Genomic DNA, 9,486 nt, shown 5'->3' on the forward strand with positions numbered 1-9,486 from the left:
ATATATTTTTTAGTAACTTAGTCATGATGTAGTATTCGAACGATTGTCTATTTCATCATTATTATACGTAATAATTATTTGATGACTTTGTTACTGTAAATATAATTGCAATTCAACCCTAGGGTTGCCAAAGTTGCCTATTCAATAAAACTATCTATCTCTATCTCTTGGTGCAGAGTAGAGAACCAACAAACTCAACCCACATATGACGCTGAGTCTGGGAATCAAAATGCGGCCACATTGGTGGGAGGCGAGTGCTCTCACCACTGCGCCATCACTGCAACCCCACGTATGATTTAGAGTCTTGCCAAATGGGCAAAGTCACAGCTGTAGTTCAATCCTGTCACACTGAGTGATAGTACTTTTAGGCACAAAGATTATTGAAACCATCTCAAAATTCGATTGTTTCCTTCGTTCCTACCCTTCTCCTTCCAAACGTGACTGTTGACTGCACTTCAGTAATCCCGAGATTATATACTACTAGTCAATGGTTTTTGTTTGAAAATGTGCCTTATTGTCATCGGTAATGGGGAAATGAAAGCCAGCGTACAGGAGGAGTCGTTTCTGACAAACAACCCAATTTCATTCACATATTATTCATTTAGTTTTCTTTTCATTTTATTTCACAAAATAGGGCCATAATTAATTCAGTTTTCAATGAAATTTACAAGGGAGCTTTTCTACAACCTCAAGCAGTCTTTTAACACAATCCATTCCTTTGAAACAAAGTAACAATTATTATTGTCCTTTTGCCACTTGTATTTCACATTTGAACCAGTGTCCTCAGTGCTTTTAGAATTAATATTTTACAATCCCTTAACCAGTTGTTAAATTTCTACATTTTTTCATTCAAATGAGACTTTTTCGCATTTGTGAAAGTTTCCAAAGAAGACCATAACTTTTGTTACAAAAAACATTACTAGTCCGAATGTAGTACATTGTTGTCATTCATAGGCATTTTGTCAAGTGGATTGAGGTCTGTTATGGACATTTGCTTTTGAAGAGTCTCAAGGAAAATGTTGCCATGCACAGATCTGGTTAAAGTTAGAGTCACTATTTGGCTTCTGAATGGGGATTCCAGCAAGGGTGGGTTCTTTCTACCCATAAACAGAACATTTAGCATTCAGGTGGCATAAATCCTCAGATGTAGAAAATCTTCACAACATTTTTTGTGCCACATTGCATGTGAGAAAGGACCCAAGAACCGAAGCCCTTCAAGCACACACATTAGAATTGTTGAAGCAACACAGCTGGTTGGTTATGGAGGAGCTGGAGTTTACTTAGCTTTCCACCAGATGATCTAGAAATCGAAAGTGTGTTCGTTGTCATTGGAGTTAAAATTAGGTCGTTCAGGCATCCAAGTCATAAAAAGATCTTCTATCCGGTGTAATGGGTGCAAGTGGTGCATACAGGAACCCAGAGGAGAGCGGATATGTTTTAAATGTTACTCAGATCAGCTTTCCAGGGGTGAAGAAAAAGCATAATGATGAAGTGTGAAACTTTGTGAGAAGGCTGATGACTTCCGTTGTGGGAAATAGGAACACTAAGTGACAGAGGCCTTTCGGTCATACCTTCGATTTGCAAATATTGATAGGGTTTTTGACTTTACTCCAGGTATTTTTGAAGAATTTCTCAGTGTTGAGCAAGTCCATGAAGAAGGGAATCATCGCAGTGTTTTGGTGTTTGGCCGTGGTGATGTCAAAGATTTCAAATTAAAGGGATTTGACATTGCAGGAAAGGCCATTGCTTCACTTGTTGACACTCGTCTTGTCTTTGTTGGAGCACCCAATGGAAAACAAGACGAGATAAAAGAGTCTTTCATGCAGTGTGGTCTATCAGCTAATCACTTGAGAGTTAGAGGTTATGACAAAAGCCGAGAAAGTTTAAAGCAGTTATTTTGTGAAGTAGATCTTGTGATCATGCCTTCTAGAACCGATGGTTTTGGATTGACTGGTCTTGAGGCCTTGTCAGCTGGTCTTCCAGTTCTTGTAAGCAAGAATTCTGGGTTTGGGGAAGCCCTATGCAAAGTTCCACTCTGCTCACCATTTGTGATTGACTCTGATAATCCTGATGTGTGGGCTGCAGCCATCAAGAGCATCATATGGGACAAAGACAGGCACTTCCGTCTCGATGAAGCTAAACAATGCGCACATTATATGACAAGAAATACAGATGGCCCAAACAAAGTGATGCCCTTCGATGCAAGATTATCGAACTTGCTGATGGTAAGAGGCCAGAGAACAATGAAATTGATATTTTGCATGCGGCTCCACCTCTTTTTACCTTCTTTCATGCCCAAGCCCCACTCGCAAAATTTATGAACCCACCCAATACTGTTAAATTAAGATTCTGATCAGATGCATAAATGTACTGAAAACAGAGTCAAATGTCAAGTAAGAGTTAACTGAATAGAGGGTAATGTGAAGTGCTAGATTTCTATCCCATATGAACTATGTGAGCGTTAGCCCTACTGATGGAAATGGGACCACACAAGGACAGAGAAAAACTTGACCAGGGTGGGAATTGAACCCACGACCTTCGGGTTAGATCTCCGCCGCTCTACCGACTGAGCTAGAAGGTCAGACGGAGCAGGCCGTGGGAACTGAAGATGTTACAGTCACGGCAACGAACATGTACAAGTACAAGGAAGGTTAAGTTTATACAAACGTTGGCCGTGTAGCACTTATATTTTAAACAGAGTTAACTGAATAGAGTGTAATGTGAAGTGCTAGATTTCTATACATATGAACCATGTGAGCATTAGCCCTAACCTTCCTTGTAAATGTCAAATAAAGCCTGATTCACAGATGAGCTGCACCCCAAATTAATTAAAGAGCTCAGCATCCCTATTCTTTGGGGCAAAAAGGTTAACATGATTGGTTCCCAATTGCCTAATTTGAATTTTGTTTTTAAAGCTTGTCTCCTCCAACTTCAAATTGACGCTGTGGCTATCACCGCAGCTGGTGCACAGAAAGGTACAAGGACAGAAGTACATTCATGGAAACCTCAAGAGGTTATCCAGAAAGTTGGGGAACCAAGCACTACAATGAAACAACAGACATTGATCAACACTGGTTGTGGCAACAGAAAACTGTGGAAAGGAAAGTATCCAATCAACCCAAGCAGTTTTAATAAAATTGCGAAAAGTTGCTTTCAACATGTTGACCCCTCAAAGCAGAGCAGTTGAATGGTTTCGTCTGTTATCTTGAAACGGTGCGTAAAGTATTGTTTCTTGATGTTAACACAGAAAGTTCAAAAGTCACTGTTGAGGTTGGTTCTGAGAAGATCGTTAAGGACCCGTGGCAAGATTATCGAAAAGGTCATTTAAATGAAATGGCTCAAAAATTTCTAGTTAACAGAGGAGCTCCTGGAGGAGTTTGGCCTGAGTGAATTTAAACTGAAAAACATTTATTGCCCAAGAGGAGTACAAGGCTTGTCAAGATTTTTTTTCTGGTAAGTTGGATAATAAATAACAGGTTTGGTCTTATTCTGTTTTAGTGTGTGGTCAATACTCAATGCATAGAGCAGAATGAAAACTATCAGTTATCAGCTTGATATTGTTTTTACTTCTGAGTCTAGTATGCATTGTACACTGTAGTCTTAATTATTCCCATACGTATTTCCCAGGTGCAAGCGTTCATTTACACGTATGAGATTTGTATAACTGCTTCAAAAAGACAATACCAATGTTAGGGAACAAAATGTAATCCCACAAAATATCCCAACCATGTGAGGTGGTTACTTTAAATTTATTTACTTGGGTTTTTGATGAGATGATTATCAGGGATCCAGTATTACACTGCCACTGTAGTACTGTTCTAGAAAAATACGAGAGAGGGGAGACTCATCGAGACAAGTGCCAGATGATGAAGTACATGTACCTAATCTCAGGCCCGTTTGGTTTATTCCTCATCATGCTGCATGTCACCCTAGGAAACCAGAAGAACCAAGGGTGGTGTTTGATTGTGCATCCGTAACTGGTAGGACTGAATGAGCAGTTGCTGAGAGGACCACAGAAACCAGTACACTGATAGGCAGGGTTTTCAATAAGTATTTTTGTAAGCGACAAAGACATAAGGAGTACATGTACACTGTAGATGGAGAATGGACAACCCGCACTGAAGGTGCGCTTTCCAAGGGCCAAAGCCAAGAGCTTGTAGGGGAATCCGGGGTCCTCCCCCGGGAAAATTTTGAAATTCGGGCTTCTTAGAATGAATTTCCTGCATTCTGGAGCATGAATTAGGGTATTTGAACACAACACCAATATCATTAAATTTTGGCTTTTTTAGTCAGGGAGAGCACATGAATACTCTAAATTCTTGAAATCAATTGATGGCAAGACAAACTTTTGGTTTTGAAAAGGCACTAAAATAGTATGACATACATATAACCCCTTTAAGGCAGCTTTTCATTCTGTACAGCTGTGTGCAATGTATTAATCTGTCTTGACCGTTTAGACCTTTTGTGAATGTCGTGTTGTCTTTCTTCTAAATGTAGTTGGCAAATCAGGCAGCTCACACCAAGTGCTGGACTGATGCTTATAAAAGGTGTTTACACGATCCTCAATCACGCTTTTGATATGATATGGACATGGAAACAGAAATTGCTTCCAAAATTACTCATAATTCAGGCATTGCTTTTGCAATGTCCTTGGTCTAGCATTGCTGAATACGCCCTCAGGAAGACTAAATCGAGAAATCATACTTATGATCTCCCACATAAACAGTAGAATGTTAACATAATTGAAACGGCCAAATGTTAAAAAAATGTTTAGGCTTACTGTTGACAAACTCTAAGCAACTACTCTCAGAAATTTACCTTTTGGGATAAGTGAAATGGAAAATACACAAAGTGCGTTTCGATAGAAACTAAATTCACATGTGAGTCTTTCAATTTTAGTAGAATGCGTAAAGTGTTGTGAAAAAAGTCTCACTTGTGAAGTCTATTGTGACATGACTGTCTTGACAAACATTCAAACATGTGAAAACTATTGTGGCAACCACTGGGAGATCTTATGCAATTGATCCTCAAAGAGAACATATTTGCATGCTGAGAGACCCCTGTACGAATTGTCGATTCGTTCGATTTGTATGAATTGTGTGACTAAATTGTTATCATCGCAGTGTTTTGGTGTTTGGCCGTGGTGATGTCAAAGATTTGAAATTAAAGGGATTTGACATTGCAGGAAAGGCCATTGCTTCACTTGTTAACACGCGTCTTGTCTTTGTTGGAGCACCCAATGGAAAACATGACGAGATAAAAGAGCCTTTCGTGCAGTGTGGTCTATCAGCTAATCACTTGAGAGTTAAATGTTATGACAAATTTGTATGAATTGTGTGACTAAATTATCAACTCACGACAAGAAAAATGCTTTTGTTTGATCAAGAGTCGTGAATGGACAATTTCATTTGGGAAACAATTTGTTAATTAAAGAAATTGTGCAGGCATGCACTGAGTTTTTTGGGGAGTGATTTGTTAGACACAAATCACAGTTGAGGGATTGAAAGACTCCGTCCACCAACAAGTGTTGTTAGAAAACAATTGAGAGAAACAGTAGGGATTATGTAAGTATTTAACCGCGCATCGGTGGCTCAGTTGGTTGAGCATCGGGCTGCCATGCGGGAGGTCGTGAGTTCGACTCCGGCCGGACCAACACTCAGGGTCTTAAAATAACTGAGGAGAAAGTGCTTCCTTTGTAATTACATCCGCAAATGGTTAAGACTTTCAAGTCTTCTTGGATAAGGACTATAAACTGTAGGCCCCGTCTCACAACCTTTCAATGCTCACAACCCAGTGGGACGTAAAAGAACCCACACACTATTCGTAAAGAGTAGGGTGTGGAGCTCCTGGTGTTGTGGTCAGGCCTCATTTCATTCCTTCATGTGCTGGGTGAGATCGCTAATGGACTGATAGCGGCTGTCAGTGGCGCCTATATATGCTGATGTTTAATCTCACCCATAGATCCCTTGCGTGTAAAGCGCATTTGAATGTGATAATAGAAAATGCGCTATATAAATTCATTACCACTACCATTTAAGGCACTAAAATTAAGCCTTAAATGAGAATGAAAAATCGAAGCTACACGATCCCCTGTGTAAAACAAATAGTTGCGATGTTGGAAATTTCATGTGCTTTGAAATGTTATTTTTAAAACTACTAAGAGAAGAGGATAGGCGAACTTCGGAAGGAAGACTATTCCACAACTGAGATGTTGAAAAAAGAAAAGTTTTCCTGTGCCTTTCAGTTTGAACATAAGGTAAACAAAGATCATTTCCGGAACAAAGGCTATAGCATGACCTCTCATTAACAAAAGCGGCGCAAAGATTACATAAATAGCATGGGGCTAGCTTGTTGACCATTTTATACATTAAACAAAGTTTATGCATTTTATCCCTATCACTAAGCTCAACCCACGCAAGCTTAACTGTCTTTGCCAACCATCGGTTAGCCCAAGAAGATATTGATGCCAAGTCATAATTCAGTCTAGAAGCACAAATACTTGGAGAAAGAACTTCTTCTAATAAAAGGCAATTGTCTGCAAATAAAAAACAATTAGAATGAAACAGAGGATGGTAAATCATTAATAATATAAATGAGAAATAGCAACGGGCCAAGAACAGACCCCTGCGGGACACCGTCCTCAATATTACGCCAGTCGGAATGGACGCCTTTGATAACCACCCTTTGCTTTCGATCAGAAAGATAACTAGCAAATCAGTGTAACAAATTCCCCTCAACTCCTATACAACTTAGCTTGACTAATAGGCCACGATGCTACACTCTATCAAAGGCCTTAGATATGTCAGGAAAACTGCCCTGACTTCATTGCCCTTCTCTTACAACTAGTGTAGTTAAAGATAAAGTTAAGCAGTTTGTAAAGCAGGCTTACTGTCAATTGCAGCAACATTAGACTCCCACTTGTGAACTGGAAGTTTTGCCTCTTGTGGAATCTGGGTAGCCTTGTCTTTGAATTTCTCCAATTCTTCAATACGACTTCCAGTTTTCATCATAATTGTCGACATATGTATTATCCCTCAGTGTCTCTACTTTTCCTTGAAGTTCCTTGGGCTGTGGGCTAGGATGGTACTGTAATGTTGTGCCAGATTCGCCAACATGGCTGGCCACCATGTGTTGAACCAATTTACATACATTTGGCAATTTGACAAAATTTCGCCACAATTGCCATATTTGCCAAAATTGTCAAATTGTTCGCGATATTTTGTTATGTTGCCAATTTTTGTTATTGTGTGCATTTCTGGACATTGCATAACTCGATGCTAATTGGAGTAAGCTCCAATTAGCATGAAAAAGAAATAATTCTCTTGAGGGGATTGTGTACATGTACTTCTTTAATAAAGTGAGTAAAATTAAATAAATCAAATGTCTTACATACACAAAACAATTTTTGTAAAATCTATCACTGTCCATTTTCTTTAAATTACCTCTGTCTTAACAAACAAATTTAACTGATCTGGAACTAATTCAAAGCACACATCCAAAAAAAAATGAAACAGCACTAAACAGGGTTGTCATTAAGTCAGAAGTAGGCATTACATGCAAAATTATGGTAGTGGCCAAAACAAGGGGCCAGGGTTGGGGCGTCTCGTTATTCTCTTGTACAAAGACTGTTCGGCACCTTTCCTTCATTTATTGTGGCAATCAGTCAAAAAATAAGGAACATACTAAAGGTGTGAAAGGGACATCTTTAATAGTTAGTTCTTCGAAATTAAGAGAATTTCTGACTTGAATTAAAGTTTTTGTGGGGAATATACGCTAACTCCTAGAGACACTGGAGACTCGCTGAGCTCTACATTTTAAAACCACATTTTAATGTTTAGTCCGTAAAAACTTTGTGCGCAATACAGTTCCACTATGGTCGTCATGCAACATTCTCATTTGCTTGTTTTCACGAGAACGCATGTTTTATGAGTCAAATGAGTCAATGAGTCGTAAGTCATGAGTCAATGGACTCACAGTCAATATAGCAATAATTTGTTGATTAAGCCTAAGCCCTCGTTTCAGTGATTAGGCCTAAGCACTCTGAAATTTTAGCTTTCATTTTATGGTTTAATTAACTGCACTAACTCATTGACTCATTGACTCATAAATTCTTGACACTCTGTTTCCACAAAATTTTTCTAAATGTTGTGTTTTTTATGGTAAAATTGGATTCGATCCCATGACGTCGGAATAGAATTTACTGGCAACTTCCTGTACCACTCTGAGTTTAGTACAAACTGTTTGTAAGGAAAGTCCGACAACAAGATCGAAAACAACACGAACAAACAAGCAAATGAGAATGTTGCGTGACTGCGTGACGACCATCGTAGAACTGTGATTTTTTTTTTTTTTAATGAAGTAAACATTACAGTGCGAGTTTTTAAAGTGTGGAGCTGGGCGAGACCGCAGTGTCTCTGGCACTTGCATACTATTCCATAAACTCCGATTTCAGCAGTTTCTCAAATTCCCATTAGACCCTGTTTACAAGGAGGGAGGGTAGCCTTAGTGCTAGGGTTACCGTAGCAAGAGGGTTACCTTGGGTAGCACTTACACATTTCTTCTTTTTTATCTATGTGTTTACAAGGCAGCTAGGGTTATCCTGGCACTGGTAACCCTCTCTGAGTGCTAGAGTTACCCTACCTGCCTTTAAACAGGGCCGTAATTTCGAAAGAGAGAAAAACAAACTCCAGTTTTCACAAAGACAAAGTCAGGTGCTTAGAAAAAGCAACTTGGATTTTAAAACACAAGAAAACGTCCGATTTGAGAAAACAAAAAATGAAGATGTCCCTTAAGAGCTTTCATACCTTCGGTAGGTTTCTTAATTTTTTTTACTAATTTCCACCCTAAATGAAGGACAGATATCGATGCCGCTCATTCGAAAATAACAGTACAGCAAAATAGCGACAAAAATTCAAACCAAAAAAGAATGGGGAAAAAAAGGACCCCCGGCCCGCATTTTGGCTACTACCAACAAATATTCGGACGGTAAAGAGCTCTAATATAGTCTCCCTCCCCTCCGGTAGGAAGATTAGATCTGAACTTTTCTCCTTTTTTGTTGTTATTTTGTACAGGGAACGCCTCATTGTCTCCTTCCAGTACGCTCTTAGAATCATCTACAACCCAACGACCAAACATGTCTCTGGTATCGGGTAAGTATTTCATCTTTTACATTTTACACCGTGTTGTACATGTATTTGAACAAAGGAAATCCTAATTTTAAGCATGGAAGCTCAGTGTTGATTATTAAAAAAGCCGAGTTATTAGCCATCGTTAGTTCCAGTTGCGTGTTAGCTTCAAAGAAAGGGAAAGAGTGCCTAATGTTAAGTGCAAATGAAACAGCACAACGAAATACAGTAAGTCCTTGCTGTCCACATTGCAGTTTTGCAGGGACGTTGGAGAGAAATGTTTCTGTTTTCTTCTTGACAACGCGAAAAAGTTGTTTAACAAATATGGTAGTGGCCAAAACGTGGGGCCAGGGTCGGGGTA

At 39.2% G+C, this 9,486-nt stretch overlaps 1 protein-coding gene and 1 pseudogene across 1 annotated transcript; both read left to right on the plus strand.

Moving 5' to 3' along the window:
• Positions 1-1,554: 1,554 nt before the first annotated feature.
• Positions 1,555-3,190, plus strand: LOC138034817 (D-inositol 3-phosphate glycosyltransferase-like). The gene is made up of 2 exons (XM_068881917.1): positions 1,555-2,225; positions 2,916-3,190. Exons 1-2 carry the CDS (start codon positions 1,821-1,823, stop codon positions 3,048-3,050), a joined length of 540 nt encoding a protein of 179 aa, XP_068738018.1. The 5' UTR covers positions 1,555-1,820; the 3' UTR covers positions 3,051-3,190.
• Positions 3,191-3,305: 115 nt separating this feature from the next.
• Positions 3,306-9,486, plus strand: part of LOC138034816 (malignant fibrous histiocytoma-amplified sequence 1 homolog) — a 24,276-nt pseudogene continuing 18,095 nt past the window's right edge.

Source organism: Montipora capricornis, unplaced genomic scaffold (genome assembly GCF_036669925.1).
Source record: "Montipora capricornis isolate CH-2021 unplaced genomic scaffold, ASM3666992v2 scaffold_212, whole genome shotgun sequence".
In the NCBI taxonomy this organism is placed as follows: domain Eukaryota; kingdom Metazoa; phylum Cnidaria; class Anthozoa; order Scleractinia; family Acroporidae; genus Montipora; species Montipora capricornis.

What these genes read in the sequence shown, in the direction of transcription:
- LOC138034817 (XM_068881917.1), top strand. Translation starts at nt 1,821, where the DNA reads ATGCAGTGTGGTCTATCAGCTAATCACTTGAGAGTTAGAGGTTATGAC. An exon ending in GATTATCGAACTTGCTGATG is followed by an intron (nt 2,226 to 2,915) that starts GTAAGAGGCCAG and finishes TTGTTTTTAAAG; the next exon opens with CTTGTCTCCTCCAACTTCAA.